Here is a 25,757-nt window from a genome sequence, read left to right as displayed (position 1 = left end):
CCTTCGGTTTCTATAGCTGCTGGGATTACAGGTCTGTACCATTAGGCCCTGCTGCTAGACTCTGTTCTCTCCACCTGGGCCTCTTTATGGAGCTGAGTGACAGACAGGTGACTGGCTTCCTTCCAAGCAGGCAATCTAAAAGAAGCGGGTGGAAGGCTCCAATGAGCACATTTATGAGTTGCCTTCAGAAGCCACATTTTTATCATTATCCTACTGTTTCAACAAACCCTGAGGGAACAGGACACTCCAGAGGTCAGAATCACTGTGTAGTTCATGTTGGTGGCTGACCTAGTATCCCAACATCTTTTTCTTGTAACTTACTTTATAAAGCAAGTACTGAGGACATACAGTAGACTATGGCCTCCCAGGCCTACTCCCCCAAGGATTCTCCCTACTACTTCCTAATAAATCTACCCCCCCACACCATATTTTTTTTTTTTAGGTTATAAATTTCATCTTTTATTTGATCCCAATCTTTCAAAAAGAAATCATTCAGTCAAAAAGAAAATGGAGTCAAGATACTTGGGGGAAATACTATTCAAATCTATATCTATAAAATTTCATTTAAAAGCACATATGTGCTAGGCAATGATGACACAAGCCTTTATCCCCAACAGAGGCAAGTAGATCTCTTTGAGTTTGAGGCCAATCTAGTCTCCATATTGACATAGGACAGCTGGAGCTACACCCTGTCTCAACCCTTCCCCTCAAAAAGAGAAAAGCAAGAGGGTCCCTGCAGGTGTCATATAGGAAAGTGAACCCCTCAAAGAGAATAAAATGAATAAATGGCCTGGTGCAGACTGCCTTTGTCAACCTGGGTCAGATTTTAGGAGATAGTTCATAGCCAGCATATTTAAAGCACAATAGAATTTGGGAAAAGGTTTCCAGGCCACAATCAGTCCAATTCCTGGTGCACAATAAAGATTAAGATAGAAACTCTTTTCAAGGTATGTGTGACCATGAGGGTGAGTTCTATAGCTACAAGGCCTAGAATCTTGTGTGGTCAGCAGGCCAGGAAGTACTAGCGACATCTAAACTAAGGATAGGTGGAGTCTAGGGAGGGAAGAGCCTGAGATAATCATTCTAGGGAATTAGGGCGAGGTCTGCCCCTACTGATAGCAAAAAGGTCACCAGGTCACTAACAACATCCACTTTCAGTTTTCTGGCTGGAATTTGGGTATTTGATTTTATCTCCTCCACTGGAAAGAAACCAAATGTTTACATTCCTGGTTCTCCTAGTACTGTGTGAGTACAAGGACCTCATGTCTCCAAAAGAACACAAATATAATGAAAATAAAATACCAATGTATTTTAACATTGGTAATGGTGTAAAATTGAGCTCAAAAATGCTCTTGAAACTATGAAACTGAAAGGGCAGAGTTAGATGTGAATTATACCTCAATAAGTATGTTAAAATATGAAAGAATTCTTTGTTTTTTTGAGACAGGGTTTCTCTGTGTAGCCCTGGCTGTCCTGGAACTCACTCTGTAGACCAGGCTGGCCTCAAACTCAAAAATCCACCTGCCTCTGCTTCCCAAGTGCTGGGATTAAAAGCATATGCCACTGTCCAGCATGAAAGAATTCTTAGGAAATTAATTTCCAGTAAATCTGAAGTTAATTAGACAACATATGCTTAGGAAAAAAAAAGTGAGATAGACAAATTTGGTGTCACCTGAAGAAAACAGGTATGTAATAATAAATATATTATTTTTCATAATTTATGTAAAATTCTTGCATAAGGCAGCAGTGATAACAGTGTAATGTTTGTAACCTATCAATACTTGAAATAAACATTTCTGGGCATGGTGGTACAAGCCTTTAACCCCAGCCCCTAAAGGCAGAGCCTAGTAGATCTCTAAATTCCAGGCCACCCTGGTCTACAGAATGAGTTCCAGGACAGCCAGGGCTTCAGAGAGAACCTTGTTTCAGAAAAAGAAAGAAATGTCAAGAGCATCCAATAGGATGGGAACAATTACAAATGCCATCTTGGGCCTAGAGAGATGGCTCAGAGTTTGAAAGCACTGGCTACTCTTCCAGAGGACCTGGTTTCAATTTCCAGCACCCACATGACAGTTCAGAACTGTCTTGTGGCTCCAGTTCCAGGGGGATCCAACATCCTCACACAGACATACATGCAGGCAAAACCAATGCATATAAAAGTAAAAATAGATTATATGTGTATGAAATGCTGTCTTCATAAAGTGCTAGTATGAAGGATATGAAAAAGGATAGTGTCATTTGATTGATGTAGAATCCCTGAAAATATTTCATGCAGATGTCAAACAAAACAATAGGTGATTTTAAGGAATAAAGTAAAAACGCATACAAGTGGATTACAAGTTGGGAAGTTGGGTCGGTGGTAGTGTATTTGTTTGGCAAGTGAACGTCGATTTTCTTTTTTCTTTTTAAGACAAGAGTTTCTCTGTGTAGCCCTGGCTGTCAAACTCGAGATCCACTGACCTTTCCTCCCTCTTGCTGGGATTAATGGGTTGTGTCATCACTGCCCAGTCAGTTTTGTTTTTCTCAACTCAGCAACTGAGAATCACAAAGGTTTCTTTCCTCTTTTTTTTTTTTTTTAAATATGGGATGTTTCTTCATTGAAATTTTGTAGTGACAGTGTGTACCTAGGAAGACAGAACTCCTTTGCTTGTTTTGGCTGGTCGAGTTTTGTTTTCTTTTCTAACGTCTAACCTTACCAAAGTACCTCTGTAGAACACGGAAATTTTGAACCACATGGCCGAAAACAGACTGTGCAGCACTGTTTTAAAGGGTTTGGTTTTTCTTTTTGTTGTCAGATTGTTAAAATATTAGGGAAGAAAATGAAATTTCAAGTGGATGTTTTCTGAAGTTCACTATCTTTTGTCCAGACATTAGATTCTCAGAATCATTTTTTTCTTGTACTTTCTTATAAGAATATGCTTAGTTTTGTCCAGAGTTCCTTGCTTCCAGAGATGTTCTTTTGGCTTATCAGGCTACACACTAATATTTGCTGGTACTTCCCTACCTCTTACATAGGAATTAAGCTGTCTTTGCATTGTTGAAATACTGCTTCCTAGCTCCCTAGCCCAAGAAAGGTGTGCTGCTACTTCCTTTGGCCACATGTCCTCCCTCACCAGGAGGGCAAACCCAAGGCTAGGCTCTCCTCACTTTAAAAAACAAAAACAAAAAAACAAAAACCAGAGATATTCTATGCTGCACTGGCTGGACTCAAATTCACATACTCCCACACACTCCCCTAGGGTTTGTGTGTGCAGCCCTGGCTATCCTGGAACTGGCTCTGTAGACCAGCCCGTCTCTGTTTCTCAGTGGTGTTGAGCCATAACATCCGGCTCCTAACATCTCTCTTTTAACGTTAATGTTGAACTTAATTTAGGTCTGTTTTCCAGTCCAAAATCCGAACATCTGGATCACTCAAACCCCCGCCTCCCCCCGAGCTGACACGCTTCGGTAATCTTCCGAGTTCCGATTTTCACGTGTGCGGGAAGATGGACTACCACCCCCTCGGCAGGTAGACCGGGTCTCAGCAGTCACCCATCGGTTCGCGCGCCTCTCCACCTAAGTATGACTAAACCCCGCGGAGGACAGAAGCCATTCCCTCAGCAAACAGATAACGCGCGTCAGACGATCGTGACCACGGAAGACAACACGGAGACGACGCGGGACAACGCCACAGCCCGAGCGCCCTCCCTTCCCAGCCGAGCCACCCCACCCCACCCCTCCACACCGGAACTGCCTCCTCCGCGCCCGGCGCGCCCACGCACGTCAGCGCCCGAGCTGCGGGAACCGCCCCCTCCGACGCAGGCGGCCCGCGCAACACGCGCATGCTCACTGGGCAGGGTCGCGAGCCGCTCGCGGAGCTGCAATCTGTTGCGCCGCCCTCGCGAGCCGGCAGATCCGGGTCTCGTGGCTAAGAGTGACGTGGTCTATCGAATCCAAACAGAGGGGAGGAGGCCGGCGGCCAGCAGCGGCAGCAGCGACAGCGGCGTCCGGAACGCTCCCGGCCGCCAACCTCCCCGCCCGCCGCTTGTTTGGGCGGGTGAGTGTCCCCCTGGCCCACCGCCCTCCTCGGCGACCCTCTTAGCGTCGCTGCTTGTGTGGCCGCGCGCTCCCGGGAACCGCTGCGGCGGAGCGGGCGCCTCTGGCTGGGCGCTGCACCCGGGCAGCCCGCAGCCGCTAGCCGGGCAGCCTGCCGCTGGGCTGGACAAGCAACCGCTGTCTGGGTGCTTTCACTTTTAGGGGCACCATAGGTGGCGCGGGCGTGCTGCAGGGGATTGGGGACAGTAACCCCGAACGCCGAGCGGTGGCGTTTGCCTGGTGGGTTCGTCACCCGGACTCGGCCCTTTGTTGTGGTGTGTGGTAGCTGCCATCCTGAAAGCCAGAGCTCTCCTTGAGCCTCCATTGTGTTGCGGATTTAAAGGATTTCCCCTTTTCTGTCGGTTCAGTATGTGGATCCGGGGCTGACAGTGGAGCAGGTAGCAGCACCGTTACTGGAAGGAATGCAGGGCAACAGCCTGGCAATGGATTGCGATCCGTGTCGCTGTTTAAAGCCGAAGTTTTCCGAAGCGGCTGCTTAAACGTTAGGATGTTAGCCAAGTTGATACTTGCTAACTGTAGAGAGGCGGCAGGATGCTTTTAGTTGCCCCAGTTGGAAAAGCCGAGGATGCGGCCTTAATAATGGAATGCCCAGGGTTTACGTGTGGAGCGCCTGATGAGCTTCAGGAAGCGTTTATACCTGCATGTGCGGAAGACACCCTCCCGATTTTGTGTTGTGGTGTCAGTTGGCAGCTATTCGAACCAGAATTTGGAAAAAAACTAAATTTCCCAAGGGTTCTAGTCTGGAAACGCTCGCTGCCCTGTGTCTGATGTGGAGGTTGGGGGAAACAGCTGCGTGCTCCTGCTTCAGGTGACTCACTGCTCGCGCAGATTCCTTTAGTGTAGCCACCCACTCCTTTGCCCTCCACACTCAGACCAGAAAACCAAGTCAGGATGTTCCATCGTGTTTTTGAAAAGGGACATTTCCCCCTCTCCACGATACTTAAAGCGTTTCTGTGGAAAGCAGTAGGAAAGAACGACAAAAACATATATTGATTGCTTTCCATCAAATCTGGGAAGAATTCTTAGGAATTTAGACCCCTATCTTTGAAGGGTGTGCCCTTGGGCAGTAACGGACCTCTTATCAAATCTTTTCCTCCTGTGTAGGTCATGGATTCCCCCCCACTTTCTTCTTCCATACTTGGAGTCCTGTTGATATAGACAAAGGAGAATTTTCTTTTTGCACTTCCCCCTTTTCAGATTTTTTTTTTAAAAAGATCATTTTTACTATTCTCAAACAATATTTTTTGTTTGGGGATGTTGGTTTTTTTTTTTTTTTCGTTTGCTTTATTTTTCAAGACAGGGTTTCTCTGTGTAGCCCTGGCTGTCCTGGAACTCACTCTGTAGACCAGGATGGCCTCGAACTCAGAAGTCCACCTACCTCTGCCTCCCAAGTGCTGGGATTAAAGGCATGCGGCGTTTTGGGATGTTTTTGTGGTTATTGGAGGAAACGTTGATAGAAGTACATGAGGAGAAAAGAATGATAATTGTGCCACTCCTCTTGCCAGAATGTTAGTCCATATCCTTCCAGATGCTTTTGCAGTTGCTTTATAAAAATATGGAATCATACTACATTTGTTTTTTTAAATAAATTTTATTTAATGTGTATGGGTATTTTGCCTATATGTATGTTTGTGTACCTTGTGCATTCCTGGGTGCCCAAGGAGGTGTTGGATCCCTGGGATTGACATTACAGAGGATTATGAGTTGCTATGTTGCTGGGAACCAAACCCAGGTCCTCTGGAAGAGTAGTTAATGCAATAATCCCTGAGCCACCCCTTGCATTTGTTCCCCTCCCACCCCTCGCTGTTGCTTTACATACTGGCACTTTTTTGAGTTATTTATTTATTTATTTATTTATTTATGTATTTGCAGCTGTGGACTGTGGACCTTTTAGGGTGAAATTCCACCATTTTGGAAAATCAATAGTTATTAAAGGCGTGGAGTGGAAAGTTTTCCCACAGTGTCTCTATTGGTGATACTGTGAGACTTAATAAAACACTTAATGATATGTAAGCTTACTTAGCTTGTTAAACAACCCAGGCGGCAAGTGCAATGTGGAATTTTAGTGAAGTATTTTGTATGTAATGGTTCCACAGGTAAGTTTAGGTATAACCCTTAGCTACACATTATTCCTAATGCAGGCACCTCTTACCACTCATCCATAGGAGTCTGGAGGAATCTACTTTGCATAGTATACCTAATTATTTTATTAGCTTTGGGGTTTAGGTATGTGCCATCTGTTACAGGTTTTTTGTTGTTTGGTTTTTAACCACGGACACCAAAGGAGCCTATCCAGAAATGAAATGCCCTCTTCACCCCAGCTTCAAAGGCTAAGTACTTCGAAGTATCCTAAGTCTGCTAATGCCACTTTGGGCTGATGTCTCATAAGCTTTCCTAAGACCTATAAGTCTCTTTTGTTGGTCATTATCTCCTGAGTAATTAATTCCAGATGGTTAGTACTCTCTGTGACTTGGTTCTTTTTCTTTAATTTTTACAAGTCTTTACAATTTATTTTTTGTGTATGTCTATATCAAATGTGCACGTGAGTGTGTGTGTGCGTGAGCTAAGAAGAGGGTACTGGATTCCCTAGTGCTAGAGCTAAAGTAGTTACGAGTTTATAAGCCACCAGGCAAGGGTACTAGGAACCAAACTGGGGTCTCTAAACAAAAAGCAAGTGCTCCTAATGACTGAGCCATCTCTCCAGCCCCTTTAATTAAAAAAAATTACAGCACTCAGTATGTGTTCCTTTCCCATCCCTGTGCTACCGCCCTTGCTAGACTACCACAGTCTCTTATGTGGTCAACTGAAGTAATTTCTTGGCCTGTCTCCAACTTTGGCTACTTAACTTATGGTGCATTCCTCATGTCACAACCTAAGAGTTTCCTCAAATTTTAATTTAGGTGCTCACCCACTTACTTGCTTGCGTGTGCTCATGCGTGCTTTCTCTCTTTGTCTCTCTCTCTCTCTCTCTCTCTCTCTCTCTCTCCCACACACACACACACACACACTCACACACTTGATTGAAAGTCTCTCATTCTGGATAAAACCCTAGCCTGGCATGGTGGCAAATACCTTTGATCCCAGCACTCTGGTTTTTCTGAGACAGGGTTTCTCTGTGTAGCCCTGGCTGTCCTGGAACTCACTCTGTAGACCAAGCTGGCTTTGAACTCAGAAATCTGCTTGCCTTTGCCTCCCAGGTGCTGGGATTAAAAACATTCGCCACCATTGCTCAGTCATCCTGGCACTCTTGGGAAACAGGCAAGCAGGTGTCTTTTGAGTTGGAGGTCAGGTTTATTAGGTACTTCCTACTTTGTCCTTCCTGCTCTGGAGCCTGGCTCATCAGTATATTCTTGTTTTTCATCTCTTTTTGTTATGTCTGAATCTACTAGCATTTGAACTACTGCCTTTGCTCTTCCTATACCCTGGAGCTTCAGTATTCTCAAAGTCTGCTGTGGCCAGTTCATTTCTGTCATTCGAGTTGCAGTTCAGGTATTTGCTTTTCAAAGAAATTATGCCATTTCTCTATTCTTTTTATCTTATACACAGCATTTACCACTACCTGGATTGCCTTAATTTAATTTTTTCAAATGCTGGCAGTTCTTCAAAATGGCATAATAGGAACTCTGTGACTATTGCTGGATGAATGAACTTGTGAACATTTGAGTGTTCCTCCTCTTTTTAGGCCTGTTCTTTCTTAGAAAACTAATTTTCAGCAGCTTCTTATAGGACAGTCTTAATTCTGTTTAATAATCTTTGGTGTTTGTGCCAAAGAGCATCATTCTACTTTAGACCTATGGAACCTTGGAGGAGTGGGTTCCCAGCGTCTGTGTCCTTCCCCAACCCACTTTTCTGTGGTGCTGCAAATTGAACCCAACCCTTTGTATGTGGTAGGTAAGCACCTTACTGTTAAGTTACACCCCAGACCTTGGCTGTACCTTTTGTTGTTTTTTGAGGTGGGGTTTTATGAAGCCTAGGCTGGCCTGAGGCCCATCTTAAACTTCTGTAACTTCCACCAGACTTTGGGGATTTTTTGTTTTGTTTTGTTTTGTTTTTTGAGACAGGGTTTCTTGCCTCCCCAAGTGCTGGGGTTAAAGGCGTGAGCTACCACTGCCCAGCAGATTTAGGTTTTTGAGTCAGTGTCTTGGCTCCGTAGCTTGGGTTGGCCTTGGTTAACTGGAGGTCTTCCTGCCTCTCCCCTAAAGGCTTCCCCAGTGTAATTACAAACATGAGCCACCACACCCAGCTCCAAATGTGCACTTTCAGCAAACCCTTTGACTGATTTTGTTGTCCATTAAAATTTGAGAATGTTTCTTTTTTTTTAGTGTCTCCCTTTCAGAAGATAGCTCTTTTATAGTGCTCCTGATCTGTGTTGTGTTAGATAAGGTTACTGTGCTAAACATTACTTTCATTTTTTTTCATGTAGTTACAGAGCAATCTAGAGTTAAGTTTTCCTACCCATGTCATATAAATGAAGACACTAAGACGTAGTGAGTGGTTAATCCCAAGTCTGTGCTTCCAAGTGTGTCTTACTCCTGTGAGCTAGAGCATTTAGAACTATATGCACTACTTTCAGTAAGCTGGGCTATTTTTTATTAAGATGTGTTTATTTTTACTTTCTGCATATGGGTGGTTTGCCTGCATACACGTGCAGCACATACATGCAATACTCACTGAGATCAAAGACTACATTTGATCCCCTGGAACTGAAGTTGTTGTCTACTGTGTGAGTGTCGGGTCCTCTAGAAAAGTGGTCAGTACTCTTTAACTTATGAACCATCTCTCGTTTTAGTTAAGGACAAAATAAGTGTTTTCTGTCTTATTTGCAACCTACATGAAAGGTTTTTTTTTTTTTTTTGAAAAAAAGTTGATGTTTTATTTTTCAAAGTTGCAGAATTAGAAGACAGTTTTGAGAATTACTCTAAGCATGCCTATTTTTGGGTACTCAGGATGCTGAGGGAGGAAGACCATTTGAGACCAGTGAGCATAGTGAGGCCTTATTTCCAACAAAACAAACAAAACAGCAGCAACCACAAAGAACCTCTAAAACCTTCCAGGTCTTCTTTGCTCTTAGAGCCTACCTGGCTAGCACTAAGTAAGTTCCGGAATATTTTCCTCCTTTTTCTTTACATTTCTCCTGTCAAAAAGATATCCTTGTTGATGAGTCATTTATTTCTACTTGTGTTGGTGTGAGTACCTTACTCTTTGGACTGCATTAGGATAAGCATGAACTACAGAGGGTTCTCAGTGTAAGAATCCTTTGCAAATGAGGTACATGTGATTGCAGCATTCATGCCTGAGACTTCAACACAGACAAGGGCTACTGTTTAGTCTTCTGTCCTCTTTTAGCCTTGCTCTTTCTGTAGAGGCTTGGGTCACCAGCTCTCTCCTCACTTAGGGGCCTTGGGCTCCTATTAATAGCCCTATATTTCTCCCTCTACCTCATCTGCTTGCTACCAGCCAGTTACAATGGGCAGCAATGTTTAAGACCAGCTGCTGTGCTATATGCTCTCAGAAGTACTTGCCTTCCCCCGTCTCTTGTTTTTTAATTATTACTTTTTATTCTATGGGTGTGGGTGTTTTGCCTGCGTGTGTGTCTGTGCACCATGTAAGTGCCTGGTGCCTGTGGAGGTCAGAAGAGGGCATCGGATCCCCTAGAGCTGGAGTTATTGATGGTTATGGGGCACTGTGTAGATGCTGGGAACCAAAACTAGGTCCTCTGGAAAAGCAGCCACTGTTTGTTTTTGAGAGTCTCCATGTAGGCCACGGTAGCCTGTTAACTCTCCCCTCTTCTGTTAGTGGTGAGAATTGAACCTGTGGCCTCTTAAAAGTTATGCAGAGACTATCCTGTTAAGCTACAACCTAGACCACACTAAACATGGTTTTACTTGGCTTTATGTTATAAAATATTTTGAATAAAATCACTTGAAGTTTTCTGTTTATCTGGACAGGAAAATAGTTAACCATGCTTATAAATAACATGAAGTTTAGTTTAGTTAACTCAAACTGAAGAATTATAGTAGCCAGTTTAGTTATAAACTAAGCCGTAGCAGAGTGTGGTGGTATGTCTTTAATCTCACTTAGGTGGCAGAGAGAGAGGCAGATCTCCCTGAGTTTGAGGCCAGCTTGATCTACATAGTGAGTTCTATGACAACCAGAACTACACAGTAAGAGTGGAAAAAAAAAAGTAATAGCAGGCAATAATTTACCCCTTTAATCCCAGGACTTGTGAGGTAGAGGCAGGTAGATCTGTATAGCCAGCCAGGGCTATACAGAGAAGTACTGTCTCGAAAAACCAAAAAAGCTGGGCAGTGGTGGCGCATGCCTTTAATCCCAGCACTTGGGAGGCAGAGGCAGGCGGATTTCTGAGTTCCAGGCCAGCCTGGTCTACAGAGTGAGTTCCAGGACAGCCAGGGCTATACAGAGAAACCCTGTCTCGGGAAAAAAAAAAAGAAGAAGAAGAAGCCTCTGAAGAGAGGCTTGACTTTCAATTTGGGTTTTTCCTGGGGTGGCAGGATGAGGTGTTTGGAAACTATAATTTGAAATATGTATTGTTTTAAAATGGTCAACTCTGAAAACATGTATATTTTTCTAAACTAACCGACATTTAGGTGTACTGTGGAGCTTACACACACACATTTAATAACATTTTTAATGGCACTATTATTTTGGAGAAAGTTTCCCCTGTTACTTATTTTCATACTGGATTTTCATTTCCCTTTTTGCTTTTTTTAAAATTGCAGTCAAAACACAGATGCATCAGCTTTGGGTAACTGCAGAGCAGAGCTGCTTTATGCTTGCCGGAGCTTGCTCGCGCTTGCTAACCCGCACTGGCAGAACTTCCAAACTTTCACACACCTAACAGTGCTTGTAATCAGGGTGTGGGTGTAGTGAGCATCTTCATGGTGTACTGGCATACGTTCCAGAGCCCTCGAGGTCAGTGCTCTGGTGGCTAGTATCTTTTGTCTTAGAGAACAGTTGGGTTTTTGTTTGGTTGTTTGGTTGATTTGTTTGGTTGGTTTGTTTTAGACAGGGTCTGTGTAACCCTGACTAGCCTGGAACTCACCCTGTAGATCAGGCTGGCCTTGAACTCACATAGATCTGTCAATGTCTGCCACCACCACTCTCAGCTGTCATTATGTTTGATAGAGCTTATTATTTCAGAGCTCATCTATAAATTGTAACACAGCTATTAAAAGCTACTTTACTAGCATTTATAGATAACATATTGACTGTAATTGCAGAAGGCTAGTGTGGATTTTTTTAAAACCTGTTGAAATTTTTTCTTTGGAATATGACTAGCTCTATTCACATGCCCCTGTGTGTGTGTATTGCTGAGGACTGAACTTAGGGCTTTGTGCATGCCAGGCCAGTCTGACCTATATAGCTCTGCTCCCCAGTGTAGAAAGCACTCTTTTTTTTTTTTTTGGTTTTTCAAGACAGGGTTTCCCTATGTAGTCCTAGCTGTCCTGGAACTCACTCTGTAGACCAGGCTGGCCTCGAACCCAGAAATCCACCTGCCTCTGCCTTTAGAAAGCACTCTTGAGAAGAAGTTTTAGGAACTATTTTCAGAATTTGAAACTTTAATGATAGTGAATATAAATAGTTTAATTGAAACATTTATTTGGCCATTTATGGTAAATTTTACTCCTGTACCTTGACTAGGTAAAGAGATTGTTTGAGATTGTACATGAGTAAAGTATAGCTGAGAAAAGACAAATAAGTGGGGCTTCAGGGTAGGTGGCCATCTTTCTTCCCTTCCCCCCTGTGCAGAGTAATACTCAAGGTCCCAGGGGAATGGGAGTACTGTAACGCAGTTGACTGCCAATGGTTGAAGATGCCTGCGATTGAGTTGGCCTTAAGCAGTTTTAAGGACTCCTAAAAAAATCTCACATGATCCTCGCACTCTCCTTTAAAGTGAATAGTTTCAGTCTCAGTCCTGTTTTATAGATAAACCAGTCACAGAGGCTACGTGATTTATCCGTTTCTGTAATGCTAATAACTTGAAATCCTTAAAGACATTTTATGAGCTAATCCCCTGATGTCTTGGTAAGTTGTCTAAAGTAATTCATGGAATATGAATCAATTATTGGTATGGATTAAAAAAAAAAATCACTTAGAAAAGGCATGCCAGGCAGTGGTGGAGGACGTCTTTAATCCCAGTAGAGGTGAGCAGACCTCTGAGAGTTCCAGGCCAGCCTAGTCTACAGACTTCCAAGACAGAAGTACATAAAGACACCTTGTCTCCAAAAACCAAAACAAAAAAACAAACAGAAAACCCTAAAGAAAAGGCAGTGTTGAAAACACAGTATTATCCAGGTGGACTCTGTTTCCTCAGGAAGTGTATCTGGAACCGTGACTGTGACACGAGGTTAGGGAGAAGACTAGCACCCTTTAAGGGGCCTGGTGTGGCGGCACATAGCTGCAACCCTGGCATTTCATTTCGGACAGAGGAGGATCAGCAGTTCAAGAAAGGCTTCCCTAAGTTCCAGGCCATCCTGGTCCACACAAGACCCCTCCTCTTCCCAGGCAAGGCCTTACAAAGAAGCTTGTTGCTCCTGCCTTTTTTTTTTTTTTTTTTTTTTTTTTTTTTTTTTTTTTTTTTTTTTTTTTTTTTTTTTTTTTTTTTTTTTTTGGCTTTTTGGCTTTTTGGCTTTTGGTTTTTCAAGACAGGGTTTTCTCTGTGTAGCCCTGGCTGTCCTGGAACTCACTCTGTAGACCAGGTTGGCCTTGAATTGAGAAACCCACCTGCCTCTGCCTCCCAAGTGCTGGGATTAAAGGTGTGCGCCACCACTGCCCAGCTCGCTGCTTCTGTCTTAATGGACATAGCCATTGCCGTGAGAGAGGCTTAGCTTCTGAAGTGTGAGCAGTTTCGTTTTTGTAAGGTCCCAAGCTGTGGCACTTGCTGTAGCAGCTCAAACATACTAAGAGCCAGTTGGAAGCAAGAGTAGGACTTGAACAACCACCTGGATGTGAAATAGCTGTGCCCCTGTCCAATGTATAGAAACTGCAGTTTTGTTTTTTTCTTTTTGTTTTTTTGAGACAGGGTTTCTCTGTATAGCCCTGGCTGTCCTGGAACTCACTCTGTAGACCAGGCTGGCCTTGAACTCAGAAATCTACCTACCTCTGCCTCCCAAGTGCTGGAGTTAAAGGCATGCACCACCACTGCCCAGCTGGATTTTTTTAAAAAGATTTATTTATTTATTTTATGTATATAAGTACACTGCAGCTGTCTTCAGATGCACCAGAAGAGGGCATCAGATCTCATTACAGATGGTTGTGAGGCACCATGTGGTTGCTGAGAGTTGAACTCAGGACCTCTGGAAGAGCACTGAGCCATCTCTCCAGCCCAGAAACTGAATTTTTAAAAATAGAACATTAATAAGCTTATGTGTTCACAAATACAACCTTGCAGAGTGATTTTGGTGAGGGTTGAGGAGAGAGCTGGTGATAAACCTCATTATTAGAGAATAGCTCCCTGAGTAGTCCTGTGGAGAGGAGTAAGAAGATTGGCTGTGTTTGAGAGAGAACAAAAGTGTGGCCAGGCAGACCTTTCATTTTTTGTTTGGTGCTGGGCATTGGATCTGAAGCTGCCTTTTGATGAGGTGGTGGTCAAATGCCATTCACAAGTAGAGGATCCCAACAGCACTTTGGAAAGTATGAGGCATCAATTCATCTGGCCTAGAGTTCAGAAGGTTGGGGGCAAAAGGACTGCAAGCCTGTTGGTGGTCTCAGGCTCCAGAGGACCTATGGAAGGATGTCCTCCTGTGGCAGCCTTCCGTTTAGAGACAACTGTAACTCTGGTAGCTGCACACTGCCCGGCACAGGTTCATATCTGTAGAGCATTTTGCCTTAGGATGACTCACATCCTGAGTCTGACCCTGGTTAAATGACATTCAGTCATTCAGAAGTCACAGCCCCATGCTTGGCAGGCACTGTACTGCCGGACTGCATTCCCAGCCTTGTGACGTGTAGGTAAGATTTTGGGCTTCATGCTTTTTTTAATATATAGGAGTTTTGTTTATGTGTGTGCGTGTTCTGTGTAGGTGTGTGCATGTGGATGCAGGAGCTCACAGAGGCTAGAACAGGGTGTCAAATCCCTTGGAAGTAAAAGTTATGAAAGTTATGGGTGCTAGGAATTAAACTTGGGTCCTTTGGAAGAGCATTAGGTGTGTTTAACCACTAAGCCCATTTCCCAGGTCTTATACTTTTTTTTGTTTGTTTGTTTGTTTTTGTTTTTCAAGACATGGTTTCACTGTGTAGCTCTGGCTATCCTTAGTGTCCTTGTAAAAGGTGCCCAGAGCATGACCTTTCTTGCCATTCAATAATGCAGTGAAAAATGTACCATTGATGTCCAGACACCAAGGCTGCCACGTACGTAGCCTACACATACAGACAAACATACACATAAATAAAAAGTACATGTTTTTAAAAGATATACCCTAGTCAAAATGGCCTAGAAGGAAAAAATACCATGTGTATGTGTGTGCAACCGTGTGTGTGTGTGTGTGTGTGTGTGTGTGTGTGTGTGTGTGTATTTTGATCTCTTTACTGAGGTTGGACCAGCATGTATATTTGAACAGTTATTTGTGTGTTAGTATGAAATTGCATTGTGTTAAGTAACATTAGTATTTCAGCTCTTAGAGTTGGGGGCTGCCTGTTGATTCTTCTGTATCTTTCTGCAAGCTTTTCTGCCTGTTCTTAGAGTCCCTAAGGATTTATTAGCTAAATCATTTTCAGGAAAGGAGAAATGAGAAAAGACATAGGCTTGAATGCCTCCTCTGTGTCCTGTGTCTTTTTAAGCAAGCCACTGAAACTCTCAGGACCTTAGTTCCTTCCTCTTTCTTTTACTTTCTTTCTCTCTCTCTTCCTCTTTCTTTCTTCTATTCATTCATTCATTTATTCATTCATCATTCATTCAAGTCAGGATCTTCCTGTGTAGCTGTGGCTGGTCTGGAAATCACTTATGTAGCCCAGGTTGGCTACATTATAGGTATGAGGCACCGTACCCAGCTAGTTCTTTCTTTAAATAAGTAGCTGAGGGCCTGGGGATACAACTTGATTAATAGAGTACGTGCCTAGCATGCATGAGGTCCTAGATTCTGTGCTCAGCACTATACAGACCAGGACCTTGCAGTCTATGACTTTAACCCCAGTAATCTCAGTACTGCGGAGGAGGAGGCAGAGTCAGATAGATGTTCAGGGATAGGCCTCTAATATCAGCACTCAGGAGACAGAGGAAGGCAGATCTCTGAGTTTGAGACCAGCCTGGCATACATAAAGAGTTCTAAGCCAGCCAAGGCTACATAGTAAGACCCTGTCTTAAAAACAAAAGTACAAGTGGGAGAGAATTGCTGTCCCTCTAAGGCTGTGATAGGGCCACTTATATACTTGCCATTTGTTGGCTGTATACTTGAAAATTTGTATTGTCTCCTCTGAATCCTGCTACACAGTGTTCACTAGCACAGCACTCCCAGGTACCACGCCCTGGTATTTCTTTATTTTCCCATAGGCCATTTGCCTCTATGCAGCTAGGTATTTATTGTCCTTCCACCTGCTTTACTTTCTACCTTTTGAATAATAATATATGCTCTTTCTGAAGTTTTGGATCTTCTTTTTGTTTTTTGTTTTGTTTTTGAGACAGGGTTTCTCTGTGTAGCCTTGGCTGTCCTGGAACTCACTCTGAAGACCAGGCTGGCCTCGAACTCAGAAATCCGTCTGAGTTCCACCACTGCCCTGCGGGTCTTTCTTTTTTTCTTTTTTCTTTTTTTAAATTTACTTATTATTATAAATAAGTACACTGTAGCTGTCTTCAGACGCACCAGAAGAGGGTGTCAGATCTCATTACCAGTGCTTGTGAGCCACCATTTGGTTGCTGGGATTTGAGCTCAGGACCTTTGGAAGAGCAGTCATTACTCTTAACCACCGAGCCATCTCACCAGCCCCGGGTCTTTCTTTTTTTTAAGACAAAGTTTCTCCATGTAGTCCAGGCTATCCTGGAACTTGCTGTGTAGACTATACTGGCCTCAAACTCAACATAGATCCAACTGCCTCTGCTTCTCTGGGATTAAAGGTGTGTGCCAATACTACCCCTTGTTCTTGGTCTTTTAAAAATGCTATATATATAATATAATGTAATGTACCTTAGTCTCAGCTCTTGGGAGGCAGAGGCAGGCAGATCTATATGAGGTTGAGGCCAGCCTGGTCTAAAGAGTGAGGTCTAGGATAGCCAGGGCTAAATAGAGAAATCCTGTCTTAAAAAAAAAAAAAAAAAAAAAAAAACCATAAGAATATAAGTTGTTTTTGTTTCTTTGTTTTTCTGTTTATTTATGTCTGTATCTAAGTTAGGACAACTTGTGGGAGACAGTTCATCCACAATATGGGTTTTGGGGATTGAATCATGGTTGTCAGGCTTGATGACAAAGGGGTTTAACTGCTAAGCCACCCTATGGCCCAGTATCACCAACCATACTGTTTGCAGTACTACAGGAAATTTGTAATTACAATTGGTTGCTGTGATAAGAGTTAGGGAATCTTTTTTTTTTTTTTTAAGATTTATTTATTTATTTGTTATATGTAAGTATACTGAAGCTGTCTTCAGACACACCAGAAGAGGGCATCCAACCTTATTACAGATGGTTGTGAGCAACCATGTGGTTGCTGGAATTTGAACTCAGAACCTCTGGAAGAGCAGCTGGGATTTGAACTCAGAACCTCTGGAGCAGTCAGTCAGTGCAGTCAGTGCTCTTACCTGCTGAGTCATCTCTCCAGCCCCCTGAGTTAGGGAATCTTAACTCCTAGGCAAAAGATAACTGTGATTTCTCATTATATAATGGGTTTGTTTCCATAGTAAGTGGTTTTAAACAGTGGTGGACCAGCTTCAGCATGACTGTGTCTTTCCTTGCTTGTTTCCCATCAGACATTCACTGTTTGGAAATGTATCCTTAAATAACAGGAAGTGTACTACTAGCTATCTAATTTTTGTAGCATTATGAAGTTGTCTTGTAAGCTCGAAACAGCTGTAATTTGCATGATTTGGTCCTATCTCACATGTGGAGACTGAGATCTTTTCTGGCATTCACAGTGCAACGTATGAGTTATTTGAGTGTGATCATTGCTTTCATACCTGAACCAGTTTTCCACTTGAGATAGCAGTAGCGCAGGCTATCCTCAAACTCACTGTGTAGCTAGAGATAACTTGGACTTGTACTTCCTGTGTGTGTGTACGCTTGTGAAAGCCAGAGGTCCCTGAAGATTGTCTTCCTCAATCGTAGTATATGTATATATGTATGTATGTGGATATGTGCCCTCGGATTATGGAAGAGGTCATTGGATCTCTGGAGCTGGACTTAGAGACAGTTAGGAGCTGCCTGACATAGTTGCTGAGAACAGAGGTGCCTGTGCCAGACCAAAATGACCCTAACCACAGAGCCAGAGCCATCTCTCCTCAACCTTTCCAGTGCTGTGCAGTGCTGGGGGTCAAGACAAGACCTCATTGCCGGGCGGTGGTGACACATGCCTTTAATCCCAGCACTTGGGAGGCAGAGGCAAGTAGGTTTCTGAGTTCCAGGTCAGCCTGGTCTACAAAGTGAGTGCCAGGACTATACAGAGAAACCCTGTCTCGAAAAACCAAAAAAAAAAAAAAAAAAAAAAAAAAAAAAAAAAAAAAAAAAAAAAAAGACTGGGCCTAATAACTGCCCAGCAAGCCCTCTTCCCACTGAGCTGCATCCGCAGCCCAGTTTCCTGTTCTCATAACATAGCACTAGACAGGACTAGAACTTGCTTGAACACAGAGATCTGTTTGCCTCTGCTTCTCAAGTACTGGTGTTTTAGGCAGGGCCTCACCCTTTGCTTCCAGGGGGCTTGATGACCCAAGTTTGAGCCCCAGAACCTTTGTAAAAGAAGTTGGGTACAGTGGTACATGTCCATGATCTCAACACTCCTGAGGCAGAATGGCAGGTCAGAGAATCTCCGACCTAGAAGCTTACAGGCTAACAAATGTGGAGTACAGAGTGTGACACATAAATTGGAGATTCTGCCTCAAAACAAGATGGGGCGCAATGCAAACATATTAGTAGAAAATTCCAGAACTGACTGGTTTGCAAGTCACATATTGTACATCATTTGGGTCAGTTGTTGTACGTCTGAGTAGGAATGGGGTCAGTGTTTTCCCCCATTCGGAACAGCACAGTTTGACCTCAACCCTTTCCTTTTTGTCCCACCTAAGAGTTGAAGCACCCTTGTGTTAGTGTATCCACACTGTATGTGCTACTTGCTTGTTAGTCACATGGTTACCATCTGTTCACTGAAACACCCAACTGCTGGTGCTTGTCTTCAAAAAAACCATGTCTAACTTTAGTGTGAGGCCTGAATCTAAGAGTAGTGATCCTGGCGATTTGAAATGCCAAGAAGAAGCTGTAAAGAGGTCCCATTCAGTGAAAAGGTAGAAACTTTCAATTTCATAAAGAAAGGAAAAACTGCTGATGTCAGTAAGTTCTGTGGCAAGGAAGCATTAAACCCTATCCATTTTTCTATGAAAAAACCATAAAGATTAATTGTATATACTAGGTACAGTTAAAGAGTAACAATAATCACACTATGCTAAATAAATATAGAAAACAAAACGAAAACATCCATCTAGCTTTAATCCCAGCACTTTGGAGGTTGAAGTAGGTTACCCAAGAGCACCAAGGCCATTGTGGATTGAGTGAGACTTCTCAAAAAAAAGAGGTGGGGAGAGAAGGAGAGGAGGGGGGAGAGGGAAAGAGAGAGAATATGAAAGAATTTGAGAGAATGGTGTGTGGAGGTGGGGCTTGGGGTAATTGGAGAGGTGGTGCAGCCAGTTAAGGGCATTGGCTGCTCTTTCAAAGGATCTGGATTAAATTCCCAATACCCATACGGCAGCTCACAACTGTCTGTAAATCCTATTCCAGGGGATGACACCTTCACACAGTTATAGATGCAGGCAAAACACCAGTGTACATAAAATACCAATTAATACTTTTTTTTTCCAAGACAGGGTTTCTCTCTATAACCCTGGCTGTCCTGGGGAGTGGGGAGAGGGAAGTATAGCCAGGCTATACTTTAATTCCAGCTTTCAGGAGGCAGAGGCAGGCAACTCTCTGTAGCCCTGGCCTAGAATTTGCTGTGTAGACCTGGCCGGCCTCGAACTCAGAAATCCACCTGCTTCTGCCTCCCAAGTGCTGGGATTAAAGGTGTGTACTACCCACCCAACTGATATAAAGTACTTCTGTATTAACATTAGCCAACAAGTTTACTGACTAGTTAAATGATTCAGACAATTTAACATGCTCAATGCAAGAAATCAGGGTACTTGTTCCTGGAGATAATGGCTGTAGCAGGAGAAAGAACATTTCTTCTAGTGGTTTGTGCTATAGCTCAGTAGTAGAGTACAGAATACAAGTGTCTGGGCTCAATCCACATAAGAGAAATAGGAGACTGGAGAGATGAATCAGAAATTACGGGTACTTGCTACATAGTTGGGAAGACTGGAGTTCAAATCTCATGTAACAAGCCTCACATTTAGTATATCTGAGGAGGGTAGAGACAAAGCTGTTACTGTCACTTGCTGACTTCCAGCCTCCCTGAGAAAATACAGCCCAGATTCAGGGAGAGATTTTCAGGGAGAGAGTACCAGAGGAGGACACCCAGTGCCCTCTTGTGGCCTCTGCACACACAAACGCACACACATACAAAAGTAGTCTTTCAAAGTTTTCTTTTCTTTTCTCTCTTTCTTTCTTTCTTTCTTTCTTTCTTTCTTTTTTTTTTTTTTTTGGTTTTTGTTTGTTTGTTTGTTTGTTTGTTTTTTCGAGACAGGGTTTCTCTGTATAGACCTGGTTGTCCTGGAACTGACTCTGTAGACCAGATGCTGGGATTAAAGGTGTATACTACTACTGCCTGGCGGGAAGAGATTTTTTTTTAAATAGATTATGCTCACATACTAGAGCAGTAGTATTTGTGGGACTCTTATACAGTTAACAGTGTATTACCCTGTGCTATTGATAAAAGTGGCAAAGCTCTTGCCTAGCCTCCTGAAGCCCTGCCTCTGATCCTCAGTATTGAAGAAAAAGAAAAGCAGTAAGTTCTTTTTATATAAGCCATTAAACTGAGACATGTTAGTTTTTTCCTTTTTTTAAAAGTTTTATTGTATTATGATAAGAAAAGTTACATGATTTCAATTTATCTGAATTTGTTAACATTTAAAAACATATTTTAAGTAACTAGAATTAAATCACATTCTTGTTTCCTTTTGTACTCCAACTCCTCCCAGAGACCCCCTCTTCAATACCTACAATATCTTTTTTGTCATATTCTTTAAAATTTATAAAATATTATAACAATAAAAATGAGTATTATAAAAGTTGTTTGATATAAAACAACTATCATTTTAGCAGTCTTATGTAGATGCCTGTCTACAGCAATATTGAAAATACATACGTTTTTCTCAATATAAATTTTAAATAGCTCCAAATGTATTAACTGTATATTTCAAAATAATATATCACTACTACTATTTTCTTAAATGAACATAAATATATACAGTGTTTTTGTTTGTTTGTTTTGTATTTAGTAGAGCTTAAAAATCTTGGCTCTTACTTTGATAACTTGATACAAGAGTTACAAACGTCAAGCAAAACATTCAGTCTTACTCTTTGTTGTTCTCTTACAAACCCCCTAAATTTGTCTACATTTCTTTTGGGTATATAAATACTTTTAAAATATTTAAGCTGTTCTGAAAACCACAGTATAGTGTAGAAACATGAAATAATACTACTAATAGGCTGAGATAGGAGAAGCAAGATTTCAAGACCCTTATGTTTTACACAGCCAGACACTGTCACAAACAAGCTGAAAGTGTATATAGATTGTACAATATTGGACCTATTTCTCCAGTTACCAAATTAGACCATTGGATGACAATCAACAAATTTCTAATTCCTCATATTTTTGGATTTCAATCTATTAAGATGTGTTGGTAATATTAGTTTTAATATTAAGATATTAAGAAAAGGTAATTGTCACTTCCTGTTGTTTTGTTGTAAGAGGTGGAATTAGATTTGTGTGGCTTTGTTGAAAGATTACTTTTTTGCTTCTTCTAGGGTGTAGTTTTGTTCCTTGTGTTGATGTTTTCCATCTATTATACTTTGTAGGGCTGGATTTGTAGAAAGATATTGTGTAAATTTGGTTTTGTCATGGAATATCTTGTTTTCTCCATCTATGGTAATTGAGAGTTTTGCTGGGTATAGTAGCCTGGGCTGGCATTTGTGTTCTTGTAGGGTCTGTATGACATCTGCCCAGGATCTTCTAGCTTTCATAGTCTCTGGTGAGAAGTCTGGCGTAATTCTGATAGGCCTGCCTTTATATGTTACTTGACCTTTTTCCCTTACTGCTTTTAAAATTCGTCCTTTGTTTAGTGCATTTGGTGTTTTGATTATTATGTGACAAGAGGAATTTCTTTTCTGGTCCAGTCTATTTAGAGTTCTGTAGGCTTCTTGTATGTTCATGGGCATCTCTTTCTTTAGGTTAGGGAAGTTTTCTTCTATAATTTTGTTGAAGATACTTACTGTCCCATTACATTGGGAGTCTTCACTCTCTTCTATACCTATTATCCTTAGGTTTGGTCTTCTCAGTGCGTCCTGGATTTCCTGGATGTTTTGGGTTAGGAGCTTTTTGCTTTTTGCATTTGACTGTTGTGTCAATGTTTTCTATGGTGTCTTCTGTCCCTGAGATTCTCTCTTCTATCTCTTGTATTCTGTTGGTGATGCTTGCATCTACGACTCCTGATTTCTTTCCTAGGTTTTGTATCTCCAGGGTTGTCTCTCTTTCTGATTTCTTTATTGTTTCTATTTCAATTTTTAGATTCTGGATGGTTTTTGCTCATTTCCTTTACCTGTTTGATTGGATTTTCTTGTAGTTCTTTAAGGGATTTTTGTGTTTCCTTTTGAAGGGCTTCTAGCTGTTTACCTATGTTCTCCTGTATTTCATTGAGGGTGCTATTTATGTCTTTCTTAAAGTCCTGTATCATCATCATGAGAAGTGATTTTATATCTGAATCTTGCTTTTCTGGTGTGATGATGTGTCCAGGACTTGCAATGGTGGGAGTATTGCCAAGTAACCTTGGTTTGTGTTGCTTATATTCTTACACTTGCCCTGCATCATCTGGTTATTTCTACTGCTACCTGCCCTTGCTAAATCTGACTGGAGCCTGTCCTTCCTGTGATCCTGGTTGTGCCAGAACTCCTCAGAGTCAAGCTGTCTCTGTGAGTCAAGCTGTCTCTGTGATCCTGTGATTCTGGGATCCTGTGACCCTGGGCTTGTTAGAGCGCCTGGGAGTGGAGCTTCCTCTGGGTGTTGTGGGACTGGCTGTGGAGCTTGCGCCCAAGGTCTGCTCAGACAGACTGGAAGAAACCTGAGCCCCTGGGCTGGCGGAGTTACTGTGTGCCTGGTCCCGCTGGTCCCAGTTACTCCCCGTGTTGGGACAGATGTTGTGTCCTCCTCACCACTGATCCTGGGCGTGTTAGCGCTGATGTGTTAGTTTTAATATTCCACTCTAAAATATCTGAACATTAAGGTGAACGCTTCAGGTTTTGGTTTAAATTGGCAAAGCCCTGAGAACAGAGTTCGTATTTTTAGTTTTCACATAAAAGGATCTTGCTTTAGATGTAGAAACAGACTGTTCCTCTGGTGCCTCCGGGACAAGGAAGTGGATTAGAAGAAGAAGGTTGCCATTTCTGTACTTGTGGGGCTCTTTTTTTTTTTTTTTTTTTTTTTTTTTTTTTTTTTTTTTTTTTTTTTTTTTTTTTTTTGAGACAGGGTTTCTCTATGTAGCTCTGGCTGTCCTGGAACTCACTCTGTAGACCAGGCTGGCCTTGAACTCAGAAATCCGTCTGCCTCTGCCTCCCAAGTGCTGGGATTAAAGGTGTGTGCCACCACTGCCCAGCAACTTGTGGGGCTCTTGAAATTAGTTGAAGGGAAGACTGGCAAGATCAGCTGCTTTGCTCTTGATACTGCCAGTTGTTCTTGATACTTACTGCTAGTTCTTGATACTTGCTAGTTACAAACAATGTATAAGTTTGTTTCTTTAAGGAATCAAATCCTGGCCGTAAGCATCATTATCAGAAGCACACATAATAGAATTACTTGTCTCTTTCCTAACCTCCACAGCTACATGAGGCCATTAAATTTGACCCTTGCAAAGATGAGCTTAGGTCAGCTGAGCCCATGAGGCAGAGTTTGAGAGCTTGCTGTGCATATGCCCATTTTTACCAAACAAACTGCTGATCATATACTACAGTGAGATTGCTGTCTCAGATAGTAACTTCATTAGGAAAGCACTGACATAAGTTAAATGTTTAGTGTATTATTTCCAAATGTAAAAATTTAGAGTGAACTGGGCAGTGGTGCGCATGCCTTTAATCCCAGCACTTAGGAGGCAGAGGCAGGCAGATTTCTGAGTTCGAGGCCAGACTGGTCTACAGTGTGAGTTTAAAGAGAGTGATTTACATAGGTCTGTGTGTGCCTTTGTGACCCATGGAGACCAGAGGGCTTTGGGTTCCCCGGAGCTAGAGTTACTGGTAGTTGTGGCTGTTGGATACTAATCTGGGTCCTTTGCAAGAGGGTAAGTGCTTAGCCACTGACCCATTTTTCCTAGCTCTGGTGTGGTGTCTTTATGACTTAGGCCTTTTGTAATCACTTGCACCTTTTTTATATCAAGATGTCCGTGAATTTCGGATGTTCCTGTAGAGTGCTGGCATTTACAGGAATGTTCTAGCATGCCCTTTCTGTTTATGAAGTTGGGTGAAATTGAACCCTGCATGGTAGACAAGCCCACTGTCAGTCAAGCTGCATCCCTATCTCTGCACGTTTTAAGGAAACCAGTAGTGGAGCTGGTTTTGTCCTTAAGGAGCAAGTCCATTCCTTTGATGTTGGCATTGTTGCCTAACTTCAAGGATGTAAGCTAAAGAGGCAAAGAAACTTTAGCAAGCAGGAAAGGTGAGAGAGCAGGGTATTAAATGGCTCCATCAAAGGCCTCTTTAAGGCTGATTTCCAGCATTCTGACTCAGTGGCCCTGTTAAGTCTTGCCTATCACAGTACAGTTTCATTTGCTGTGAAACAATGTGAGGTGAAATTGGTTACATTGTTCAGCTTCTGTTACAAGTTCACACACTTGTTTCCTAACCAACTATGTGTCCTATCCATCCCCACCCCAACCCTAGTCTTGTTTTTTGGGTTGTTTGTTTGTTTGTTTTTTGTTTTGTTTTGTTTTGAGACAGGGTTTCTCTGCCTTGGAACTCACTCTGTAGACCAGTTTGGCCTCAAACTCGTAGAGATCCTACTGCTGCTGCCTCATGAGTAGAGACTAAAAGCAAGAGCCACCAACAGTTGGCCAAAAAAAAAAAAAAAGGTTATTAAAAGATAGCAACCGTAAAGTGAAGGCTGTGTGGGACTGAGGGTGGCTTTACCTGTAGAAAGCTGCGTAGAAGCATAGCACTGTTAAGGAGTGTCCTGGTCTAAAACTGTTCATTCACATAGACGCCAATTGAGATAACTTAAGACCCCAGTCTGTGGATGCGTTCCTTGCGCATAAATATTTCTTGAGTGAGTGCTGTGGCTGAAGCTGTGGGGAGGTGTTGAGGTCAGTTGTGTCTAAGAAAGAAGGCCTCCAAAGATGGAGTCCTTTGGAGGAGAGGCAGGGTCAATTTGAATTTTGTGAATAAATTGAAAGGCAGACTTGAAAAGCATACATTGGTGGTGGATTGTTGAGGGTAGAAGGAAGTCTCTCTTTTCCCTAGTGCTTTCAAGTGCATCCATGTTCAGAGGCTGTAGAGCTGCGAAGGGCTTGCACCTTGTGGTATTTGAATTTCAGAGGCTGGGTGTGATGGCACACACCCATAATCCCAGGATTTGGGAGGTAGAGGCAGAAAGGTCAGAGTTCACAGTTGTGACCTGTATATCAGGTTCCAAACCAACCTGGGCGGCAGAACTTCTGCCTCAAACAAACACACACTCATTTTAACCAATACTTCATTCCAAGGAAGACTCAGACAGGATGAAGGGCAGACTAGCATCTTTAAAGGACATGGGTTACCTTCACACCAGCACAATCTGAAGGACAAATCTAATCTACTATAAAGTAGATTATATTACTTTGAGTTTTCTGTGGCTGTTGTACACAGTTCACTAAGAATAAGGCTGATACCCCTCCCATCCCTGCCCAGGCCCACTTCTCTTTTTAAAGATGTGGATCTGACAGATGTGGATCTGACCTAGCTCTAGGTGATTAAGCCAGAGTTTGTGCATAGTACTTCTAGCTTTCGAGGGCTGGCTGCAAGCACCTCTATTTTTCCTCCTACTTGGCTCCTACAAACAAGGTTTAGATAAGAAGAAACAGGTCTCACAGTCTGTTGTGCAGCTTTACTCCAGGGTAGCTTAGAAACGTCTTCAAACCAGCCAGCAAGATAGCTAGGTGGGATGAAAGTATGTGACTGCCAAGCCTGATGACCGGAGATCCATCTCTAGAACCCACATGATGGAAAGAGAACCAACTCTTACAAATTGTCCTCTGACCTCCACACATGCACAGCTCCCTCCACACATATTTCTCTCCCTCTTTCCCTCCCTCCCTCCCTCCCTCCCTCCCTCCC

The 25,757-nt window shown here is 42.6% G+C and overlaps 2 protein-coding genes across 4 annotated transcripts in view; both read left to right on the top strand.

Annotated features, from left to right (window-relative positions):
• Positions 1-3,561: 3,561 nt before the first annotated feature.
• LOC116104547 (basic proline-rich protein-like) lies at positions 3,562-4,236 on the top strand. Its single transcript, XM_031391077.1, has one exon. It carries the CDS (start codon positions 3,562-3,564, stop codon positions 4,234-4,236), a length of 675 nt encoding a protein of 224 aa, XP_031246937.1.
• Smim14 (small integral membrane protein 14) overlaps positions 3,836-25,757 on the top strand; it is a 43,546-nt gene continuing 21,624 nt past the window's right edge. Inside the window, exon 1 of one of the 3 annotated variants that reach the window (XM_031342424.1) lies at positions 3,836-4,036. The gene's annotated coding sequence lies outside the window, so the exon portion shown is untranslated. Of the gene's footprint in view, positions 4,037-4,107; positions 4,315-13,946; positions 14,068-25,757 lie in introns of those variants that run through there. The other 2 variants (XM_031342426.1, XM_031342425.1) reach the window with 2 other exon arrangements.

This window comes from Mastomys coucha, unplaced genomic scaffold (genome assembly GCF_008632895.1).
Source record: "Mastomys coucha isolate ucsf_1 unplaced genomic scaffold, UCSF_Mcou_1 pScaffold22, whole genome shotgun sequence".
Lineage (NCBI taxonomy): Eukaryota > Metazoa > Chordata > Mammalia > Rodentia > Muridae > Mastomys > Mastomys coucha.
This window is presented reverse-complemented; position numbering and strand designations above follow the sequence as displayed.